General features: G+C 52.9%; 2 protein-coding genes across 2 annotated transcripts in view; both read right to left on the reverse strand.

Annotated features, from left to right (window-relative positions):
* TEKT3 (tektin 3) overlaps positions 1-19,185 on the reverse strand; it is a 166,532-nt gene extending 147,347 nt beyond the window's left edge. The window contains exon 1 of the mRNA XM_075903508.2: positions 17,577-19,185. The gene's annotated coding sequence lies outside the window, so the exon portion shown is untranslated. The remainder of the gene's footprint in view (positions 1-17,576) is intronic.
* The window catches only part of CDRT4 (CMT1A duplicated region transcript 4), a 53,998-nt gene extending 29,949 nt beyond the window's left edge, over positions 1-24,049 (reverse strand). The window contains exon 1 of the mRNA XM_075903512.2: positions 23,941-24,049. Within this exon, the coding sequence (XP_075759627.2) occupies positions 23,941-24,049 (109 nt within the window). The remainder of the gene's footprint in view (positions 1-23,940) is intronic.
* Positions 24,050-24,486: the final 437 nt, after the last annotated feature.

The raw sequence follows: 24,486 nt of genomic DNA on the forward strand, positions 1-24,486 counted from the left end.
CAGTAGCAATCCGTGAATGAGTTTCAGACAGAATGATGTGGAATTCCCAGTGTTCATGTGCTGTGGCTGGGACTCAAACGTGGCCTGATAACAATATTTAAGCTTCCTTTTCTGGCTGAGTTCATCCTAATAGAACTTGCTTAGATGAGCTCAGATCTAGACATGTGCTGAATGGGGTGAGGGCTCAGTCGGGCAATTCACCAGGAAACCCGAGCTCGCTGTCACCTGCTTAGCAGCTGGAGAAACCCTCCCCAGCCTTCACTGGGTCCCATGCTCTCCTCTTCTGACCTTTCATGTTTTCTTCTGTTGCGTGCAACGCTGGTAAGACGGGCAGGCGACCCTGTGCCGTGCACCCAGCTCTCCCCTCGCACCTTTGGTCTGGCCCGAGCACACTGGCTCCACCAAGGCAGTGTGCCCATTGGGCTTAGACACAGATGGATCAGACAACCTCCTACCGGAGCGGGCAGGGCGGGGGAACGCTGCAGAAAGAGAGAAAGTGAAGGGCGGGTGTAATTGGCAGGGCAAATTAGCAGCTTCCACTGGTTAGACTAACCCTGCAGCCCGCAACCGTGTGTGATTGTCCTTCACTTGGCCTCTGTCCGCAGCTCAAAGGGAATGTCGTCACTAAGCCTCTTATTCCGAATGGGAGTCTTTGGATTTGACAGTCCCTGGCTGTCTGCCGCCTGTCCTGTGCTAGGAGCCTCTTCCCAGTGTTTTGTCCTCCAGTGACAGTGTTTTGTCTGGTAGTGCAACACCGTGAAGGCAGCGCCCAGAGAAAGGGGATTTCTGGATGGGGAGAGAGCTGGGCAGTCGGGTGTGGTGGGGAGTTGGGAGCCCCTTTACATAGACCCTCCTGGGCACTTTGGGGTCAGGGACACAGAAGCTGGTCAGTGGTGGCTGCTGCGGATTTGATGCCTGTCCCTCGGGAGATGGCCAGGAATGCTGCCGGCGCTCACGTCAGCGAGGAGGGAGCTATGCGGCGAGCAAGGCGGGCAGCTGTTCTCAGAGAGGCGCTGCAGACGTGCAACGCTCTGTTCTGGCACGGGGCTTAGGCTGGATTCGGACCAGGCCTTCCGCTGGAGGGAGAGCCCAGGGAGAACTGCAGACCCTATGCTCGGGGTGCAACTGGCAGAGCTGGCTCGTTGAGCAGGTGGGAGCATGCGGCCACCCCTCACATGAGGGGAGCCGTGTGCACCCTCCTGCATCCACCACAGAGCCCTGGGCAGCTCTGTGAATGCTCAGAGCCCTGCCTCAGTGCTGGGGGACGTAGGAGCTGACTGCCTGACACCCTTCCAGCCAGGCCCGGCCACAGGGTTTGAGGTACCCAAGGTAGGACGCTGGGGGCGGGGCCCCAGGCCCGGGGGTGGATGGTGAATACTCAGCAGCACAAGGCCCCAAAAGTACAGAGCCCCAGGCATTTGCCTTGCTTGCCTTGCCTGCTTCCAGCCCCCACTTCTGTGATTCTCTGGTGTCTCCTGGCTGCGTGCCTCTCCTCCCTGGGTGACCTGGCTGTGTGATGCTCCCAGACCAGGGCTGTGCCCCGTGGTTCCATCTCTTGCCCCCAGGGGTAACTGCGTCCTCAGAGAGTGATCTCAGCTGCGAAGGGTGGACCCACTGCCTTTGTTGGGGGTCCAGGCCCGCCTCAAAGGACACTATACTGTAGAGAAGGAGGCTGGACTGGTGGTTTAGGGGTGGAGCCCCCAAAACCTGGGAGAAACCCCCAGCTTTGCCATGGACCTCCTGTGTGACGTGAGACACGTCTTCCAACCTCTCCATGCTGCTGCTCTCACAACAGTCCTCTGTCTCGTCTCTACAGACGGAGCTCTTTGGGGAGAGACCGCGCATCTCAAAGGAACATTGTCCTGCCACAAGACCGATTATAATACATGCACGACTGGTTTGCATGTACTGTGGGAGATGCGCTTTTATCGCCCTTGATAGGCAAGAAGAATTTTCGCTAAGCAAACCAATTCCACTCTACCCCGCAATTAATTCAACCCCTTGGGTTGCCTGATAGTTCACTGTCAATGTAGCTATCTCCTTATGTCCGACCCTCCAGCCCTTTCTGTACTCTTGTGCTCTCTCAGAAGGAAAGAGGCACACCGACCCCGTCACGTCCAACTGCCACGTCCTCAGCGTTCAGCCATGTCGTTCAGAAGCACAACTCCGGCCTCCGATTCCCCTTCCCTTCTCCTGAACTAGGCTTGTCCATTGCTTCGCATGGTCCTTGACTCTTTGCAGGAACTGAGAACATCTGGGTGTGGGTGTGACACAACCAAGCACTTCAATTTTCATCGCAGTGCCCTGGCTTGTGAAACACACACACCATCCTGAGGATGCGCCTTGTGCTTCCAAAGGAGAGTGGCAACTCGGAGTGAAATGAAGATTTAACCGAAGAAACATCTTTTAACTATCCGTCATGATTTCAGTTGGAATCAGCAGCTCCCAGTGACTCGTGGAACACATGCTGGATTGACCGACAGGTCGGGCAAGTTGAAAATTTGCCTATTTGGATTTGTAGGAAAACTTCAGGGTTTTGACCAAAGAAACATTTTTCATGGAAGGCGTCTGAGTGCCATGGAAAATATCAACTTGCCATCAGAGAACTAGCCCCCACTCCCAAACTGGGAAAATGTAATTTTTCATTAGCAAAACAAAACCCCAAACCCAGAAACATCAACTTTCCATGCTCACGGTTTCATGTTAGGTTTCACTTAAGAAGAAACAATCCATTTCACACACACAATGGGAAGCAACTATATAGGAAGGATACTGCAGCAAGGGATCTAGGGGTCAGAGTGGGTCACAAGCTAAATATGAGTCAACAGTATGACTGTTGCAAAAAAAGCAAACGTGATACTAGGCAGCATTAACAGGAGTGTTGTGAGCAAGACACACAGAGTCATTCTTCTACTCTACTCTGCGCTGATTAGGCCTCAGTTGGAGTATTGTGTCCAGTTCTGGGCACCACATTTCAAGAGAGATGTGGAGAAACTAGAGAAAGTCCAAAGAAGAGCAATAAAAATGATTAAAGGTCTAGAAAACATGAGCTATGAGGCAAGGCTGAGGGAATTGGGATTGTTTAGTTTGGAAGAGAGAAGACTGAGAGGGGACATGATAGCTGTTTTCAGGTATCTAAAAGGGCATCACAGGGAGGAAGGGGGGAAATTGTTCTCCTTGGCCTCTGGTGATAGGACAAGAAGCCATGGGCATAAACTGCAGCAAGGGAGGTTTAGGTTGGACATTAGGAAAAACGTCCTACCTGTCAGGGTGGTGAAACCCTGGACTAAATTGCCTAAGGAGGCTGTGGAATCTCCATCTCTGGAGATATTTAAGAGCAGGTTGGACAGGCACCTGTCAGAGCTGATCTAGATGGTTCTTGGTCCTGCCATGAGGGCAGGGGACTGGACTCGATGACCTCGCGAGGTCCCTTCCAGTTCTAGTGCTCCAGGATTCTACGATTTTGAAGGAAAAGCGCAAGTGTTCCATGGATAAAAGAGCCCTTTTTCTGACTGGTTCTGCTGATGGGCGGCCCGAGCGTGCCGTGTCGATTTTCATGGCCGTGGGCATGACTGCCCATTGGGCTTCTGTCACAAGTTGCTCCTGTTTGTACCACATCTGCCTGCCAGAGTGTGACTGCCGTGAGAAACACTAGCAGCCAAAGGGGGAAACCACTTGCAGGTTTTTCCATGTCCTTGGGGGTTGACATAAATGGTCTGAATTAAAAGAATTCCTGCCGAATGTGGCAGCGAGGAAGGATGGGCCTGTGGTTAAGTCACAGCTTGGGTCTCACAGGGTATGTCTACAATGCAGCACACCCGGGGCTGGCCGGGATCAGCTGCCTCTGGCTCGTGGGGCTCAGGCTGCCGAGCTGTGAAACTGCAGGGTAAACATTTGGGGTCAGGCTCCAGCCCAGGCCTGAGCGTCTACATGGGGGTTGTATAGACCCACAGTCTGGCTCAGCTGAGGTGGGCTTGCCGTGGGCACGTACTGCAGCATAGTCTAAGACCAGAAGGGGACCAGCAGATCACAGTCCACAGCCTGGCTCAGCAGATCTTGCTCCTGTCCCTGGCTCTCTTTGTGTGACCTCCAACAAGGCCCCTAATTGCTCTGCATCTCAGCTGCCCCTCGTGGTGGTGCATCAGTGTGAAAGGTCGTGTTCTGGGACGGGCACCAGGCATCTTGCTCTGTGTTTAGAACCAGGAGGAGGCCAGAGCTGGACACAAGGGCCAGAGCCAAAGTCAGAAAACAAAAACCACAGCCAGGACCTCGAGCTGGAATCAGGAGCCTGGAGGGGAAGGTAGGGCTGAGCAGGATAGGAGCAGGAGTGACCACATGCCGAGCAGCCAGCAACCAACAGTTGATGCTGAGCCTAAACGCTGCTGGATTCCTCCAGCCAATCAGGCCACCCCACCACCAGCAGCTGGCTGAGCTCAGTCCTCCAGGCGGCCGGCCTGGCTTCTCCTAGACTAGGCAGGTCAGCAAAAGGCATAGTTAGACTCGGCTTGTCTTAAACCAAGTTGTGGAAGCATCCACGCAGTGAGAGGCTGATGGGAGCACACGTGTCCCGTGCTTCTTGCTGAAGGAGAAGCACCAGATGCCAGCAGGGGCTGCCCTCGGCATTCGATTGAGGGGGTCTATACTAGACCCGCTAAATCAAACGCTAGAAGATCTAACTCGGGAGCATCGACCTTCTTGTAAGTGTAGACGCGCCCTTTGGGTCTATGCGGCAAAAGCAGTGTCGGGATCAGCCTGCCCAAGGTGACTTGATCCAGCCGGTGCTACAATAGGAGTGACGCTAACGTGGCATGGGTGCCAGAGCAGGCTAGCAAGCTGAGCGTGTCTGAGCAGGGCTTGTATGGCAAGTCCATCTGTAGTAGCTGGGTTCAGCCTCACTTTGCTGGGGAGATAGATCCACATGGTGCATGCCCAGTGTAACCCACACACCTAGCGTGGTTCACTGTCCTGTGCAGTGGCACTTAGGCTATTGAGCGCCCTTATTCTTATCTCTCATTGTAAGTGATCTAAGTAGCAAACCAGCTGGGTTTATCGCTCAAGCGGTAGAGGCTCCTACACTAAGCTTGAGAGTCCTAATTCAAATCTGCCCAGTGATGGTTATGCTAGCATTGTGAGGCCTTGATCTGCCTCGGGAGCCGGGAGTAATTACCATTTTTGCTCAGAAACAGGGGTATTTTGGACAAAGCTCACACTTGCTAAATCTGGACTTTCTAACTGCTGTTTGGGCAGAGATAAGCCTTTGCCCTGCCCCTGAAATCCTGGTCCGGGAGAAGCCGATGGCTAAGGCCCCATTGACAGCAATGGAGCCAGGATTTCAGTGTAGGTGAAAACCCTGGTGTGTCAAGTTCCACGAGAAAGCGTCACTCTGCAAACCGGAAATCCCAGGCCACAGACACACAAAACGTCTTGTGGGTGGTTTGTCCCACTTTGAGGCGCAAGTCGACGGTAGAAATCGCTGGACACCGCGCGGTCGTAGCCGTGACAGTAGGGACAAGGGGGGTGACATAGTGTCTTTTATTGGCGCAACTTCTGTTGCTGAGAGACACAAGCCTGGGAGCCGCACAGCACTGCGTCAGGCCTCAAACGATTTCACAAGAATTCTCCCTCCCTCAGGGCAGCGGGGTGCCGTCCTGACTGGAGATTCCACTTCCAGTCCAAGGGAGATATACTGGCAAGCCACCTCTGGTCAGACCCTGATGCAGCAACCGCTGCTCGGCTTCCCCAGCGTGAAGGAATTTTTACGGGGACTCACACAGGCCGTTGGGTGAGGGGGATGTCCACGGAATGCTGCAGTGTGAGTGCCAGAAATAGTCGTGCCCAGGAAGTGAAATTTGCACCGTCTGTACTTTTGTGTTTCAGAGGGGGAGCCGCATTACTCTGTAACTGGAAAAACTTAAAAAACAACCAATCGTCTTGCAGCACCTTAGAGACTAAGAAAACATGTCGATGGTCGCCTGGGCTTTAATGTTGTGCCCACGAAAGCCCAGGTGACCACCGACATGTTTTCTTGGTCTCTAAGGTGCTGCAAGACGATTGGTTGTTTTTTTATGTATTTTTCTGATTAGTTAACACCAAAACCAAAACTCCCTAGCACCAGGGTGCGGTTTCACTTGCCTTCCTCTCCTGCTACAGCTGTGCCAGGAAGATTGCTGGCAACATTATAATCTGTTATTGCTTGGGTCGATTGCCGGATGTTGGGATCAAATCCCAGATCTCTGGAGCTAAACGCCTAAGTCTCACCTCCATTTGCCAAGGCATCACAGTGTCGACCTCTCTCTGTGCCCTGCCTTTTAGAGGGGGACAAGACACTGCACGAAGGTGCACAGGGCTCACCTCCCCTCCCCACTCATTCACCCCAGGGCTTGGAAGGAGTTTTCTTTATCACCTGACTTGGCAGGGCAGTGATGGAGGGATTTCTCCATCTGAGATGGAGATATTGCAACCAGGTGCTGAGATATTGCAACCAGGCAACAAGAATGTCAGGATGCAGATAAGTGCTCCCCCAAACGCTAATCAGGCAGCAGCACCAGCTCTCTGAAACCCCAGGGTGAACACCCTCCATCCAAATGCACGGGCTGTAATTGGAGATGGCTTATTCTCTTCCAAAATGAACAAAGATAAAATCAAATTAAAGCAACTTGACTTCTCAATGCCAGTTCATGACGTTTAATTAATGCACTTCAAATTCATGAAACAAAAGACGGGACTATGCAGCATTTTAAAGGCTAACCAGATGGTTTATTAGGAGACACACTTTCGTGGGCCAGACCCACTTCCTCAGATCAAATTGTGGAAGAAAATTGGCATGACCATATATACCAACGGGATACAGTCAAAAAAAATGAACACATATAAAATTGACAAATCAGATTTTAGAACAGAGGGGGAGCGAGGGGAGGAGGTTAGTGTCTACGAGATAATGATATTAGGGGGTGATAACTGGGGAAGCCATCTTTGTAATGGGTAAGGTAGTTAGCATCTCTGTTAAGGCCCATTCGTAAAGTATCAAATTTAAGCATGAATGACCGTTCTTTAAAGTGCTGCATAGTCCTGTCTTTTGTTTCAGCAAGATGAGACTAACACGGCTACATCTCTATTACTATTCTTCAAATTCATATCATTCAGATTAAATTTCCTGGATGCTCCAGTGCAAACAAGCTCTCAGAGGCACCTTGCTTATGGAAAGCACTATTCTAGTTTTCACTCTACTCCTAGTTTTCACGGCTAGCATCGTCCAACATCTAAAAGAGCCGCCACCCTGCCTGGTGGCCATCAAGGGAATTTCAGAGGGCTCCAGCTTCTATTTCCCAAATTACTCTCGCTGGGAAGGCCCTAACTCTTGGAGAGCTCTCACGGAAATCAACGGGACTTTTTACTGTCTATGTTGCTATTCAGCCGGTGAAATCGTTGCGCCGCTGAAGCCAATGAGAGTTTTGCCACTGACTTCATTGGATCCCGGATTTCACCCAGTATGCTCCAGGGTACCAGAAATAGGCCCATAGTAAGCAAGGAGGTTTCTGCCAGCTCATTGAAACTACCCATTAGTTCGTGCTGACATTGATCCTCAGGTCCCCTTGGATCACGACGTGCGCTGGGGGAAAGTCCATCCCAAGTCGCCGGCGTATTCCTTGGGATCTCTAGAGGAGCACTGTTTCAAATCTGTGCACACACCACTACGTCACACAGTACATCCAGACCTTGGCCGGAAAGCTGAGCCGTGGGGTTGAGTTTCTGACTTTCTCGGTCCGAAGATCCTGGGAGGCCGGGCAGGGGCCTGTGATGCTAACCATGAGGAGCAGGAATGTTCAGTAGCCTGGAGAACAGAAATGTTGACTTCGTACAATTAATCTTCCCAAGGGGAAAAGAACATTCCCCGTTTCCCGAGCCTGGGAACCACAGCTCAGCCCGACAAGAGGATCTCTCAGCTCCAGCGTGCTTCAGCAACAAACAGGAACAGAAAACAACAGCACAGCCTTAAAGGGAAATCATACCTGGGCATGACCCCAAACAGCAAGTTGCAGTGGGGGAGGTCTAGGTGGGATATTAGGAAAAACTATTTCCCTAGGAGGGTGGGGAAGCGCTGGGCTGGGTTCCCTAGGGAGGGGGTGGAGTCTCCATCCCTAGAGGTTTTTAAGTCCTGGCTTGACAAAGCCCTGGCTGGGATGATTGAGTTGGGTTGGTCCTGCTTTGGGCAGGGGGCTGGACTCGATGGCTCCTGAGGTCTCTGCCAGCTCTGGGATTCTCTGACTACTTGGGAAGAAATCTGTGCTGTCTGCGTTTCACACACTTCGGCTGAAGGGCTGCGTTCTGTTGATCCAGACGGATTGTCATATTTATTTACTTAAGGGGCTTTTGAAGTGGGTTAAGCTCCGAGGAATTCTTGCGTTTGTTTCCATTTTCCCATCTCTGCCTCTGCAACCGCCCCCTTTTCTCTCCATGCATCTCCATGCCTGGCCAGCACTTCAGCCAAGGAGCCGGTCTGCACAGGAGGATAAATGTTGTTCTAACCTGCACTAGAAAAGCCCCACAGGAGCTGTGGTGGTTGGATTCAGCTGATGTCTTTTTTTTTTCTTCAGGAGCCCAGAGACTGACCTGTGGGGAGGTGGTAGCCTCTTGCTGACCTGGCTTTCCATGGCTTGAGAGGCCCAAATAGAGCAATGAAAGCAGGCAGCAGTGAATTTTGAAGTGGCGTGCAGCAAGCTCGGGCCTCAAAACAGGAGCGGGGGAGAGGGGAGGAGGGGTACACCAGAAAAAGAACTCTCTGCTCTCCTGTTTTAACAGCTGGCCCGTAGCTAAACCCTTCCTTTGGATCCCAGGCTTGGGAGTTTGGTTTGGGTGTGAACAGCTCGGGTGGGTCAGACAACTAAAACAAAGGCTTGCTTGGGCCCCTTACTGCTTGTCCCGCGTTATCCTCGGTCAGACAATAACTTGGCCCCAAGCAGAGAATTCTCTCCACCTCGGTATGTGTGTGAGCACAGACAAAGCTCAGGACGGGGTTCTTTTCACTGCAGGAGAGGACGCTGAAGGCAGAGCCGCATTGGTTGTTATATGCCCCGTGCTCTTCTTGCCCTCAGGTCACTGAGAAGCCACATGTGAAATGGATCCAATATTCCCTTGGACACAGGGCTGGCAAGAGACTTAGCTGGGCCCTGGGCAAGGCTCTGGACTCCCCAAAAGGGGTGGGACTGTGGTTAGCCTCCCTAACCCAGCCATCAGCGCTACCTGCACCGCGGAAGGGCCCAGGGCTCTGGCCGCTGCTGCTGCCCTTTTGAATTGCCCGGCCCTGGGGCAGCTGCCCTCTTTGCCCCGCCCCTCCCTCCCTCTCAGCAGCCCTACTTAGATAATAGATGCCATGAAACGCTTTCTTCCTGCTTAGAGACTGGTCCAAGCCAGCAACCCAGAACGGTGGGTCAATTTCAGTCCAGGACCCAGCTCTGTGCATGGAGCCAATGGCTATTTCAGTGTTTTACCCAGGACAGACAAATTCAGCCCAGCGCTTAGGGCCTGATCCTGGCAAAACTGCCGTCCATGCCAATGGCTCCAGAGTGCACCTTTAAACAGATGCCTAATGTCAACCCTGTGGGTAAACCCACCCCTCTCCTGCATTTAAGCCCAAGCTTAGGTGGAGCACACCCCCAGCAGATCACCGCAGCGTGGTTAGTGGCAGCACGTGCTTAAATGTGTAGCGAGTCAGGGCACCAAACGCTAGATTCAGGCTGTCGTATTGTCCTCCCATCTGCCTGGCTTTATGGAATATAGTAAGTGAATGGAGAATTAATGAGCTTTGCTCTTGGAAGCCAGGAGGGACTTTTTCACTGATGGGCTGTGTCTACACTGGGCCACTTATTCTGGAAAATCAGCCGCTTTTCCGGAATAAGCTGCGAGCTGTCTACACTGGCCCTTGAATTTCCGGAAAAGCAACAACGCTCTACTGTACAAAATCAGCCGCTATTCCGGAAAAACTATTCTGCTCCCGCTTGGGCATAAGTCCTTATTCCGGAACACTGTTCCGGAAAAGGGCCAGTGTAGACAGCCCAGTAGTCTTTTCCGGAAAAAAGCCCCAATCGCGAAAATGACGCTCGGGGCTCTTTTCCGGAAAAGCACGTCTACATTGGCCACAGACGCATTTCCGGGAAAAGGGCTTTTCCGGAAAAGCAGCCTGCCCATGTAGACGCTCCTTTTCCGGAAAAACTGAAAACGGAATAGTATTCCGTTTTAAGCAGTACCGGAAATTCATGCCAGTGTAGACACAGACATGGTGTATTTTGCGTGTGTGTGCATGTGCGCATGCATGTGTGCATGTATGTGTGCATGCATGTGTGTGTGTGTGTGTGTGCATGCACTTAATGTTTAAATATTTAAAACATTTTAAAGACTCTGGGATGCCGATGGCAGAGTTTCCACGGAACCACTCTGGATACAAAGGGCCCATGGCCTGGTTTGGGGTATGAAACTGACCAAAGTAAACGTTTTTTACACCATGCATCATTAGCCTGTGGAACTCCCTGCCACAATATACCACAAAGGACAAGAATCAGAGAGGTAGCCATGTTAGTCTGAATCTGCAAAAATAATGAGAAGTCCTGTGTTACCTTATAGACTAACAGATTTATTGGAGCAAGATTTAGATTTAGAGGACAAGAAGTTAGCAAGATTGAAAAAAGGATAATACACTTGTATATTAGCTCTATACAGAGAGGGAAACAGCTTATGAAAGAGCCCAGCTTCTTGGGGAAGCTATTCACAGGCACATTTGTATCCACCTGTCTACTGGCCACTCCTGCCCACATTTCAGAAGGCTGCAAGAAAAGCCTAGCTTTATATCAGCAGCCTTTGTCTAGCTCGGAGGCAGCTGCCTGCATGTTTCTGGTACTGTGTTTCTTCCAGTCTATAGATGGCAGCAACTCTCTGAAACATTTTGAACTTGTGGATTGAACAAAAAAATATTTGCTTATACCGCGTAATCCAATACAGGACCCGAGGCACTACAAGTAGGGATGAAGGGCGTGGATCCTAGTGGAGGAAGGAGGGCATAGGAAGATTTGCAGCACATACATGCACATGAGCACACCCCCATGCACACACATGGAAGGGATTTAGCTAGCTCTCAACAACGGCTCATAATAATTGATCTTACAAATTGTCTGCAATCGGATCGGCAATGAGCTCCGGTGCGTTTGCCCTGTGGATACGTCCTCCTCTCTTCACCTGATTATAGGACCATAGATTGTCCAATAGCCATTTGTTTTGAGTATTTAATATTCTGAGTCATTCGGGTCAGTCCCATAGAGCACAGTTTAAAGGTTCTCATTGGATACATAGACCACATGGTATGTTTCTGTTGCATGACTGAATAAGCATGAATCTTAAATGGAGGCTTCTTGAGTGAATCCTCGCAATTCCAAATGCTAAATTAGCTGCAAACATTCAAGATAGTCACTTCACATTTGCTGGGTCCACCAAATATTTCTGCTGTGAAACTCATTTGCCAGAACATTTGTGGGAAATGAACACGAGAGAGACCCCAAAAGAGGGGAAGCGAATTTGTTCATAAATGTGATTAGCTGATGACTTTTTTTTTTTAACAGTATTTGTCATTTTCCTGAATGAGCCAACAATGTACCAGATCGTACATCCCAGGGCCTTTCCTCCGAGCTCTTCAGAATCTTTTACAGACATTTAATCCAGCCTCACATCATCCTCCATTTGGGACAGACGTGTTACTATAATCATTCCCATTTTACAAATGGGGAAACTGAGGCCCAGAATATTATATGGTTTGCTTAAAGTAACACAGCAAGTCAAAGACAAAGCCAGAAACCAAATGTAGTCTTTTTTTTTTCTGAACAGGTTTTCTTCTGGCCACTACCCGACCCTTTCTTCCTGGTTGCTGTGTGATGGAGAGTTGGGAATTAAAATAAGTTCAGCACAATACAATACATTTTACAACCGAGTTTTTATACTCAGAAAAGAGATGCTGACAAATGAAAATACTGGCTTACTTTCCCAAAAGTGATGGGTGATTTCGGGTTGCACCCTTGAAATCAGGTCCCTTTAAGTTGTCTGAAGTTGGGCTTCCAAAATCATTGATCATTTCTGGAAAACTTGTCGTTTCCCCAGAGAATCGATGCTTACAAATCAGACATCTCCACACAGAGAAACCTGTTAGCCAACATTTTAATCAAACTGGCCTTTCCCTTAAAGACCTGACAACATGGGTCTTACTTCAAAGAGACTTTAACACCAGATTACAGAGGGCGACTTCAGAACTTTTATTCATGCTAAAATTCGACAAGTTGCGAACGGGCCTTAATTTAGATGATAATTACCTTACACATTACAAAGACAGCCTCCCCACCTTTTGATATTCATAGTAACTCCAGATTAGCCACTTAATTGACTCTTACAATAAGCAATTTCCTCTTCTTCCTTGTCTCTTCCTTACCCCTTGCCCCCACCTTCTGTTCTATGTAGCTGATTCCTTAGGGTATGTCTACACTACAGCACTAATTCGAACTAACTTAATTCGAATTAGTTAATTCGAACTAAGCTAATTCGAACTAATGCATCTAGACCTAAAAACTAGTTTGAATTAGTGTTTTGTTAATTCGAACTAGCATGTGCACATTGAGTAGACCCTGAACCGATGTTAAGAATGGCCGGAAGCAGTGCCGGCAGGGCATCAGATTAGGACTTAGAGCATGGAGCTGCTGTCTCAGGCTAGCCGAGGGCTGTGCTTAAAGGGACCCGACCCCCATCCCGGACAGACAGTTCTCAGGGGTTCCCCGCTCGCTTGTCTAACTCGATGAGGGACATCAAAGCAGTCCTGGCTTGGAGTGCCCTGAATGCCCACACTCGGCACATGACAGGACTCGGCCATCAGCCCGGCTGCACTTGCCGCAGGCTGCCATCCGGGGAGGGGTCAATCAGGGGGCTGCAGTAGAGCTTCCACCCCGAGGAGCCTGCAAAGCCACCCCAGTCCTCCCCATCGGGGGCTCGTACCCCATTCCTCCCTCACCTCCTTCCACTTACCCCTCCCTAGCCCCCCTTCCTGATGTACAAAATAAAGGACACGTATGTTCAAAAAAAAACCTCTCTTTATTGAACAAAACTCGGGGAGACTGGGAAAAGGAGGTGGGAGAGGGGAAGAGAGAGGCTGGGAGAGGGGAGGGCAACTAAAATGATCAGGAGTTTGGAACAGGTCTCATATGAATAGAGGCTAAAGAGACTGGGACTTTTCAGCTTAGAAAAGAGTAGACTGAGGGGGGATATGATAGAGGTCTATAAAAGCATGAGTGGTGTGGAGAGGGTGCATAAAGAAAAGTTCTTCATTAGTTCCCATAATAGAAGGACTAGAGGACACCAAATGAAATTAATGGGTAGCAGGCTTCAAACTAATAACAGAAAGTTCTTCTTCACAAAACAAATTGTCAACCTGTGGAACTCCTTGCTGCAGGAGGCTGTGAAGGCTAGAACTAGAACAGAGTTTAAAGAGAAGTTAGATAAATTCATGGAGGCTGGGTCCATGGAGTGGTATTAGCCAGGGGATAGAAATGGTGTCCCTGGCCTCTGTTTTGGAAGGCTGGAGATGGATGGCACGAGACAAATGGTTTGGTCATTGTCTTCGGTCCAACCCCTCCGGGGTAGCTGGTGTTGGCCGCTGTCAGCAGACAGGCTACTGGGCTAGATGGACCTTTGGTCTGACCCAGTACGGCCGTTCTAAGCTCAGGGCTCAGGGTTGGGGGTCTCACTGGACCACCTTGATTTTCATGCAAACACGCTCCTGGGTGGCCAGGCTGGCAGCTATCCTGCCCTAGATGGCCACTTTCCTGTGCCTAGTGCGGAGGTCGTGGATGAGGTCCACAATGTCCACACTAGACCAGGCGGGTGCCCGCCTCTTGCGACCCCGGGCAGGCTCCTGGGAGCCGCCAGCCTGGTCCCGGGAAGAGGTGGAGGGCTGGGTGGCAGCGGGTGGCTGGGTGCTGGCTGGGTGCTGGCAGGCTTGCACCTGGCATGGGCACCGTAGCCAGCCTGTGCCCCTTTAAGGGCTCCGGGGCCGGGAGGGGGGCAGAAGAGTTTCCCTGGTGGTGCCCAGAGTGGCCACCAGGGAAAGCTGGGGAGGGCTAGCCTCCCGCTAGTTCGAATTAAGTGGCTACACAGCCCTTAATTCGAACTAGTTAATTCAAACTAGGGGTTAGTCCTCGTAGAACGAGGTTTACCTAGTTCGAATTAAGCACTCCGCTAGTTCGAATTAAGTTCAAACTAGCGGTTTGCATGTGTAGCGCCTATCAAAGTTAATTCGAACAAACGGCTGTTAGTTCGAATTAACTTTGTAGTGTAGACATACCCTTACTGTGTAATTTGTTTACTTCTTCATCGTATCCCTTCAGGAGCGGTCCGAGGCCGGCTGCGGCATCTGGTGCCCCAGGCAGAACACGCGATCAGCACCCCCACCTGCAGGGCCGTCAATGGACTGACGTCATTGGCAGCCGCCCTGGGTGCCCCCGTGATGTCATCATCGGGCGCCCCGGGTGGCGGTGCCATAGGCGTCAGCCGAGTCCGCCTATAGCCATGGGCTACCCCTGTATCCCTCTGTTATATAATGGTCATGCCAATTCACTTTCAGAAATGTGATCTGAGGAAGTGGGTCTGCTCCAGGAAAGATCATCACCAAGGACCCAAACCTGTGAGAGAGGAACTCAAGTTGCAATATTTGCATCTAGATTTCAGACTCCCAAAGTCTAGGGGGCCCACTGTGTTTTTTTTCCCTCCTGGGGAAAAGACAGATGTGTCTGAAGGAATGTCAGTCCGTGTGAGTTTGGCTCCTAATGTAAAACACATTAGAACCCACCCCCAAAATACTGCTTTTCCTTACACAAGAAAAGGCATTGTGAGCACCTCTGAGCTTTCTCTGTCAATGAAGTCTGCAACAGCATGTGTTCTGCAGGGATTTGGCTGCCCTGTTTCAGCTCTGCACTTCCAGTTCCTTGTAGACGTAACGGTTAACGGAGCCTAGGCGCAGAACCGCGTTAAATGAATCCCTTCTCGATTGTGTTCCACTGAAAGAAACCTCAGGGTGCAGGCGGCTGAGGAACTCACACAGAGACCTCCCTATTCTCCAGCCGAACGGCTTCCTTGCCACATCTGAGCTGCGGCACCGAGCCAGAAATCTGGAAGAATTTAACACCCGGTGGATTCAGACACAGGGAACAGTGTTCAAAGTCAACACTGGAACCCCTCACTCATCATCCAGGAATGCAGAGCCAGCACTACCCTGAGCTCAGCAACTTTGGCTGGGAGGGATCTGAGCCATAATGCAACGTGCCAGAGTGGACGGGAAGCAAATGGGGTCCCTGTGCTCCCCAGGGTAACTCATGGGGGGAAAGCGAGCTCACCGGAGTCTGTCTGTGGGCTCCTCTGGCTGCACTGGGCCTTTAGCTTGTGGAACTCTAGCTAGGACGTGTGGTTGCCCCCACTTGACAGAGCTCCGGCGCTACTAGCAGCTTTTATTTACATTTGCAAGGGCTGGTAAGAAGCAGCGTCGTGTGTGAACTTTCAGGGGGTCACGCCGAGCAGAAACAAGGGACTATTGTCACGTACGTTCGAATGCACACGTACGTAACATGGCTTCACCAACGCTGCTTTGTTCATGTAAAACAAAGGGGAAAGAACTACATTGTGTCTTACGGACAGCTGAGACTATAAGGTTGGGAGAGACCTCAGGAGGTCACTGAGTCCAACCAGGACCAACCCAACTCAATCATCCCAGCCAGGGCTTTGTCAAGCTGGGACTCAAACACCTCTAGGGATGGAGATTCCAGCCCCTCCCTAGGGAACCCATCCCGGGGCTTCCCCACCCTCCTAGGGAAATAGTTTTTCCTAATATCCAACCCAGACCTCCCTCACTGTAACTTGAGACCATTGCTCCTTGTTCTGCCATCTGCCAACACTGAGAACAGCCTCTCTCCGTTCTCTTTGGAGCTCCCCTGTAAGTAGTTGAAGGCTGCTCTCAAATCCCCCCTCACTCTTCTCTTGGGTAGACTACGCAAGCCCAAATCCCTCAGCCTCTCCTCACAGGTCAGGTGCTCCAATCCCCTCACCATTTTTGTTGCCCTCCGTGAGCCCTTTCTAATGTGTCCACATCCTTCCTGCAATGGGGAGGTCCAGAACTGGATGCTATACTCCAGGGCTGGAAAAACTTGCCAGCTGTCTACACTGGCCGCTTGAATTTCCGCAAGAACACTGACGATCTCATGTAAGTTTGTCAGTGTTCTTGCGGAAATGCTATGCTGCTCCCGTTCGGGCAAAAGTGTAGACAACACGGTATTGTTTTGCGCAAAAAAGCCCCAATGGCGAAAATGTCGATCGGGGCTTTCTTGCGCAAAATTGCGTCTAGATTGGCACTGACGCTTATCCGCAAAAAGTGCTTTTCCGGAAAAGCATCCATGCCAATCTAGATGCTCTTTTCTGCAAATGTTTTTAATGGAAAAACTTTTCCGTTAAAAGCATTTGCGGAAAATCATTCCAGTCTAGACACAGCCCAGATGTGGCCTCACCAGAGCTGAATCCAGTGCCTGTATGGCCTTCTCTCAGGGCCCGGTGGTGCCACCCTGACGCACCCTGACTGATCCCTTAGCTCACGTGATCCAAAGGGGCTACTCAGCATGAAGAAAGGCAGAACAATGAGACCTCGCCTTGTATCTGTGTTTGCACGCGTGCGGGTGTGTGTTCTTTGCATCCTCGGGGCCTGATTCTCCTCCCACATTGGTGGCTCGCTCTCCGGTGAGTCAAAGGAGTTCCCTGAAGGAGCCCGGAGTCTGATGCGCTACACTTTCAGCTGGTGTCAAGCATCGCAGCCCCTTTGTGTTTGAAACCAAACCAACCATGGGACTTCTGGCTGAATTTGTGGGTTCATTGGCACCCCAGGTTCAAAGTCAATCAGGCAAAATTGAAGATGGGTCCAAAAGGAAACTCCGATCAAAGTGGTCAATTTACACAACCCAGAGGGTCCTGTTTTCTGATGCCAGCTTAGATGAGCCTCCACTACCTGGTAATAGGGATTCACACATGATTTTAGCCCAAGCTAATGAGATCTTGTGAGACCAGCTGGTCCTGTGAAGTTTCCACTCATGAAACTAGATCCTCAGATTTTAGCAGCATCAAACTCAATTCCAGCCATAGGACTAAACCTACCTCACATATAACCAGCTGCTCAGCCCAAACTTCTTTGCAAGCTACTGAATGTAAATGGCTGGCAGAACCAGGCAGGTTCAAGCCAGGGCTAACTCCAATTTCAGACCAGGATCATCAAAAGTTCTGTGAAACTCGTCAGTGAACGTGCTCCAAATTCCTGGTTTTGTTCCACAACTTTTCTACAACTCCAACAGACGTACCTGGTGCATGTGCGCCAAATATCGTAAAAACAATTAATCTGATCTATTAATCATACACAGTCTGTGCTTATGGTCATGAGCTTTTTCTATATTGAACAGAAAAAAAAATCAAGAGATAGTGAGGAAAAGTTAATTCCTGTTATTTGCAGGCCGTGGTGTACTTACCAAATCTGCCATGCCATACAGAGCACAAGTCACTCCGTTACTTTACATCGGGGCAGGCAAAATACAGCCCACGGGCTCCCATTGGCCGGTTTCCCTTTTGTGCATGGCTGGAGCGCTGTGAAATGGGGCTCCGTCAGTGCATGCGCGGGAACTCTCAGTGCACCCGTGCAAGGCTCACACAGCTAGTGTGCAACACACTTACGGGCACTAGAATCTGCACCCGCAGCTGGTTCACACTCCTGAGCCTCAGGCTCTGCTGGAGCAGCTGTGGAAGTGTCCGAGAAGGGAGAGTCCTTCACTGAGCATGCCTCAGAGGGACAAACCCAGGGAGGGGGAGGAATTGTTTAAGTCACACGCCAAAGGGGACCCCAGCACAAACGGCTAGAAATCGCTCGTCGTCAGATTTAGGCTTGGAATTAGAGGATGGCTCCTCCCCATCCGAAGAGGGACGTTTTGGAACAGCCTGGAGCAGTGGCACGATGGGTCAGCTGACAGCGAGATGTGGCCCAATTCCCAACTGGTAGCACAGGATGCTGGATGGGGAGGGCTCCGAGTTACTCCAGAGAATTCTTTCCCCGGAGTCTGCCTGGTGGGCCCTGCCCACACGCTCAGGATCTAGCGGGCGGCCCCGTTCGGGGTCGGGAAGGAATTGTCTCCTGAGTTCGACTGGCAGAGCTACCCTGGATTTTATTGGCTTCCTCTGCGGCAGGGGGCACGGGCCACTCGCCAGTCCAAACTAGTGCAAATGGAGGATTCTCTGTTACTTGAAAACTGAGCTCATGATTTGAGGACTTGGGTGGCTCAGCCAGAGGTTAGGGGACCCGTTGCTGAGCGAGGCTCTGTGGCCTGAGACGTGCAGGTCAGGCTGGATGACCTTGATGGTCCTTTCTGACCTCAGTCAATGGGTTTATATGGTGTGTTGGGACAGGCTGTGTGGGAGGGCACCAGAGGTGGAGTACGGTCCCCAGCTGGTAAAACAGAGCAACCTCCCGGCTACTCTGGCCCGCAGGGGAGGGTTAACCAGTTCCTTGATAGCGCCCGGCTCTGCGTCTGGCCGAGAACTCGGGCCAACTGTTCTGGTAGGTGAGGCATCAACCTTGCCTCAGTTTCCCAGCTGCAGCCTTGCCGACAGCCAGACTGTCTAAGCCCTCCAGTGAAAAGAGGAAACCGATGCCGGGGCTGGCGGCGAAGGCCTATTGCTTAGCCGCACGGTCACAATTCCATCTGTTTTCTATGTCCCTCTGGGCAGGGCTCCAAGCGTACAACATCGGCACGGATCTGTCTCCATACGGCCCTCGTTATTAGCCTCCTCCATGGCCGGGGCTGTCAGCAAGGCCTTGGATGTGGGCTCTGGGGTGTCCTGGCCGCCGCACGCCCCTCGCCTCAGGAGAAGCGGCAGGCTGCACAGCAAGCAGCCCTGCCGACGTCTAACGTTTGGCCGGGCTCAGAGAGCGGCGCTGGCTTTCGCAGAGGCTCCGTCTCTCCTGGGCGGTGTTCCGCAGCCCCCGGCCGCCGCGCGGGAGGGCCCAGACGCTGTTATTCTAACCCCGACCACGTGGGTGGCCACAGGCGCGTCTGCAGGCCGAGCGGCGCACGCAGCGCGACGTGAGCGCAGGAAAATACACGGTCGAAGGGGGACTCGCCCCTCCCACCTCGAGAGGCCCGGAGTGGGACTGCGCCGCTGCCAGCTGTCTGGAGCTCAGAGACCGTTTGTCTTTCATACGGGAAGGGGCTGGGTTTTGCCTTCCTCCTCCAGCTGGTCCCCGGGGGGTGAAGAGGCACCCTCGCTCCCCACAGCAGCCCAGCTCCTGCTCCGTTCTGCAGCAGGGCGGGAAGGAGCGTGGCCCAAGCCCGCAGAGCTGCTGCCCGGGTGTGCAACATGCAGGAGCAGCACGGTGGGGGACAGGCTTCGGGGGGCCACCAGGCCCGGCTCCGCGGGGGCGCCTGAGGTGGCCGTGCACGGTGGTTCTTCGGGGGCTGGAGAGGAGAATGTGCCGCTATGTGGCTCCTCCCCCCCCCCCATGCCACGGAGAAGGGCAGCAGTGGCTCCCCCCACGCTGGGGAAGGGCTAGCAGCAGAGTGGTGCGATGGCTGCCTTATTGAGCCACCCCCCGGGCCTGACACAGGAGCCGCATGGCCTGCTACCGCCAAAGCTGCCCAGCTAGACTCCGCGCCCCGCACGCTCGCCAGCGGGCTACTGCCGCACGGCCTCCTGGGAGGAAGGATTCCCCCTCCGGCACCCCGAGCAGGCAGCCAAGCGAGCTGGGCTTTGGGGAGAGGATTTAGACGGTACAAGGGCTAGGACTCTCTTTCTGGGTGGGACGCCGTCCAACCCCTGTGCGGTGCGCGTGGCTTGCTGGGGGTGGGCTACACGGCTGCCTGCGGTGCGCGTGCACCCATGACACCCGTGCACCGTGGCCATGTGCACCACACACAGAAAGGGCTCCCGGGGGGAGCCGCTCGAAATCCTGTGTGGAACGGGGCAGGGAAGGGAGCAGACGGGTCCCGAGCAGCAGCAGGGTCACGTCTGGCGCCATTAGCCGTCTCCTGACTGAACGTTCCTCCCGTCTCAGCCGTCCCTTCCGAGGGACGCGAGAGGCTGCAGACTGTCACTCAGCCCCCGAGGCTCCTCATAGGGCCCTTGGACACAGCACCGCTGCGCCCCCCGCAGGAGGAGTTCTCACGGGTCTGCTGCGTTGGCTTTAGAGTGGCTATGAGCTTCCAAAGCCAGGCAAAACTCCTGGAGCAGGGCTGAGGTTCAGACTGCATCTCGGGCATTGACAGGACTTCACCACCAAGCTCCCCTCTGCATAACTATATGGCCCTGCTCCTGGGCCCCTGAGAGCCTCCGAGCCCTTGAGGAACTCGTCTTCACCACACACAAGTGGAGAAGTTGAGAGATGGGAAACTGAGGCACGGAGCAGCTAAGGGCTGTGCCCAGCCACCTCCCAAGTAGGCAGGGAGCAGGGGAGAAAGCAGAATGGGGCTCGACTGAATACCTGTGGGCAGTGGGGGCAGGCGTCACGATGGTCAGAGGCAGGAGTCGACTTTCTGGCAACGAACAAGAGACGGGAGGTGCAGCTAGGGCCGATGCAACAGCAAAAGGGGAGCTCGCTGAGGGGCGCAGAGAGAGGGATGAGACACTCCAAGTGATGGGCTTGGAAATGACCACTGGGGCGGCTTTGTAAGTGGGTCTGAGCAAGGCAGGGCGGCGTGTGTCGAGGCCAGAGAGCCGTCCGGAGCGCCCGGGAGCTGTGTGCCGGCCAGCTCTTAAGTGTTCCACCAAAAGGGCCTCCCGAACTTAGCAGCCTGGCTGTGAGGCCCTGAAGAGAAACCCGAGCTGAGGATGACACCCAGGTGGCGGGCGAGCTTGCTGACGAGTTGAAACGGGGCGTTACCCCCAGGAGGCCGGCTCGGGGCGGGCGGGATGCCCGTCGCCGCCGCTCTGAGCTCCTGCTGCCAGCTGGACACCCACAAGGCGACGCCGGAGAGGCAGGCGAAGGACGCGAGACGGGGATGGCGCAGAGATGTCCGAGCAGCGCCTGGATCGCGTCGCGCCGTGTGTGCATGTTTACATTCCCACAGCACGTCCCTCCCCCGCCCTGCTTTCCCCTGCGGAGCACCGGGACTCTGTTTGAAACATCCCCTCTCTTCAGGGGATGCCCCAAATACAACAGATCCTGCCCCGGCCATTCCTAGAAAAGCTGGAGCCAACAGGCAATAGACGAGGCATGTTAAATGTCGGTTAATAAATAGCCGAGGAACCTCGTGAATTCTTACCGGTGACTCGACTATTCGATAGTCCCGGGGGCAGTTCCGGCAGCCAGTGCGCTCCGGCCCCACTCCCAAAGTGCCCCCTGCCACTCCGCGCTGCTGCCTCTGCGAGGGGAGCCAATTTAAAACCCAGCTCCCCTTGTGGGGCAGCAGCCCCTTTTTAGGGTGTGGTCTGAGCTCCCGGACCCAGCGCAAGCCGGAACGGAGCTGGGCTGCCGGCTGGAATGCTAAAAAACGTACTGGCAAGCGCAGGGGGAGGGCGAAGCATGTAGTCTATAGCATTAACCACTACGCTTTTGCTTACTGGTGAATCGACTGCACTATTACATCCCTACAATAGACCGATCGACAGCTGACTCCAAGCCCGTGCAGAGCTGCTGCTGCTCTCTCGGTAGCGGCACGTACCTGCGGAGGGGCTGTCCGAGGCCTTTGATGGCAACGGCCGCCAAGAAAGCGACTCGCCAGCTCTGCCTGGAGAGTCCGGCCTTGTCCAAGCTTCCAATGTCACCGAGGGCCAGCGGGGCAGAGCCCTGGGCAGAGCGAGCGCCCCTCTCCTGGCAGCGTGCAATGAACAGAGGCCGGGAGCTGATGTTTGACTCCCCGGGAACAATGCACAGAGCCAAGCAGACAGCAACCCTGCCTACTGCGAAAGAGCCTGACTTCTGCTGTGTCAGTACGACGGGGCTCTCACTGGAGCCGGCTGGATCTACGCTGAGAAGCATCTGCCTGCTGCTGGCTGGAAGTTACGCCCCTTGTGATCCGACCTGGCCAGACGCAGTAGAATGAGCGAATATTTCAATTCCTGGGCCCAGTGGTCTCCACTCAGAGACCTCAGCAGCACTTCAGGGGGCAGAATGTACAGGTGGGCAAATGATTTGCAAGCAGCTTACGTGATCACTTGCCCCTCGAGCTGTTTAATTGTCCGTGAACAGATTCCAGTATTTTCCAGTGTGTTGGAAATGAATCACGTTTGTCAGGGAATAAATGTAGGGCTGCAAATAACGTGCTTTTGGCCCGTATTCAAACGTCCCGGTGATCTAGGTCCCGGACTGAATGATCTAGCCCGCAAGGCACAACTTTCAAACGGCATAGGCACGAGAAAAATTTCCAGGGAACAATTCTCACTGCTCTGGGTTGGCTTTCTGCTTGGAAATTTGTTTTTGGTGAGCAGTGGCATTTAAGGGCAGGTCCACCCCAGACTTAACCCGCTCCCCTGCAGAGACAGGGCCACGTTGATGGAACAACTCCCAACCTAGCCACTGCCTCTCGGGAAGGTGGATTAACCACAGCAGCGGGGAAACCCTCCCGGCGCTAAAGTGAGCGTCTATGCTGCAGTGCGCCAGCCTCACTCCAGCAGCGTTTTAAGTGTCAACGTAGCCTCACGTTCACACTAGTAAACTGAGCAGCAGAGCAGCAGTTCTCAAACTGGTGTCCATGAGGGTCTTCCAGGGGGTGCATGAGTCACATCTGGAGCCACCTGCACCACTGATCAACTCCTCCCCCTCCCTCCCAGCCCCCTCACACACCAGGAAACAGCTGTGCAGCTGGAAGGGAGGGGGCGGGAAGAGGAGGGGCAAGGGTGGAGTGGCAGCAGGATGAAGCAGGTTGGGGGTGGGGCTTTGGAGGAATGGGTGAAGGGGGCGTGGCCTGTGGCTGAGCAGAGCTTGAGCTCCCCTGGAGAAAATTAGAAACTGGCTCGGGGATCTGTGAAAATTTTAAACTCCAAATGGGGGCTCTCGGGTTGCCAGCGCTTGAGAACCGCTGCAGTGGAGTGTCTGTGGAGAGCAAGCCGACAAGTGGAATGAGCACTGTGAAAGTGCCTTTATTTCCTGTGGTCGGTGAGGTGGGCTTGTTCCCATTTTACAGATGGAGAACTGAGGGTGTGTCTAGACTACATGCCTCCTTCGACGGAGGCATGTAGATTAGCCAGATCGGAAGAGGGAAATGAAGCCGTGATTAAAATAATCGCGGCTTCATTTAAATTTAAATGGCTGCCCCGATCTGCCGATCAGCTGTTTGTCGGCAGATCGGGGGAGTCTGGACGCGATGCCCCGACAAAGAAGCCTTTCTTCATCGACACAGGTAAGCCTGGTTTCACGAGGCTTACCTGTGTCGATGAAGAAAGGCTTCTTTGTCGGGGCATCGCGTCCAGACTCCCCCGATCTGCTGACAAACAGCTGATCGGCAGATCGGGGCAGCCATTTAAATTTAAATGAAGCCGCGATTATTTTAATCGCGGCTTCATTTCCCTCTTCCGATCTGGCTAATCTACATGCCTCCGTCGAAGGAGGCATGTAGTCTAGACACACCCTGAGGCACAAACCGATTCTAGTCAAAATGATTTGCTAGTTGTGGGCGCCTGGCTTGAGACCCTTGGGCACAGGTATTTGCAGAGGGCTGAGCTTGGCACAGCACTTTACAGGCCTTTTAGAGGCTTTTTTAAAAGTATTTGCTCAGCTGCTGCTGAATTTAACCGCTCAGCTTGCAAGGCCACTCCTGCCCCCACAGCCATCAAAGGCCGTTGCCTTCAGTAGCAGCAAGTTCAAACCCTCGGAGGTACCCCTTTGTCCCCACCATGCTGTCCTCTTACCTTTCAGTGAGCTCTTAAAGCTGTAAGCCGGGGTCGCTTCCATCTGGGTCAGGTGGCTGAATGCGTCCCTTTGAGAAGGTGCCAAGATTTCCTTTAAAAAAACAGCCATTTTGGTCTCTCACTAAGCCGGAAGGGGGCAGAATATGGCTCAGAGAAGGCTTCGCCTGCGAAACCATTCCCAGCTCTTTCCCTCTCCCAGAGGCAGGCCTGCGAGCCATGAGCCAATTGACAGAAGTGGCAGTAAACACTGTGTGTTGCTATAGGGATGTCACATTACGGCCGTTCACAGGGAATTGTGAGAGCTACTCGGTACGCCGCCAGGCATGCCGCCGTCACAAAAGCTGCCCAAACTCAGTGGGAGTCATTCCTCTGACCGCAGTGGGGTTTGGATCAGGCTTTAAATACAGAGCAGACATCGGTCAGGTGGCGGGGGACAACCTGAATTCACCCCCTGGCATTTTAACGGGTCTTAATGACACAATCACATAGTATTTCTTCCACAGGTCCCTTGCCTCGTTCAGTGCTCTTCCCTCCGCCTAGCTCCTA

Source organism: Pelodiscus sinensis, chromosome 20 (assembly GCF_052426305.1).
Source record: "Pelodiscus sinensis isolate ZL-2025 chromosome 20, ASM5242630v1, whole genome shotgun sequence".
Classification (NCBI taxonomy): Eukaryota; Metazoa; Chordata; order Testudines; family Trionychidae; genus Pelodiscus; species Pelodiscus sinensis.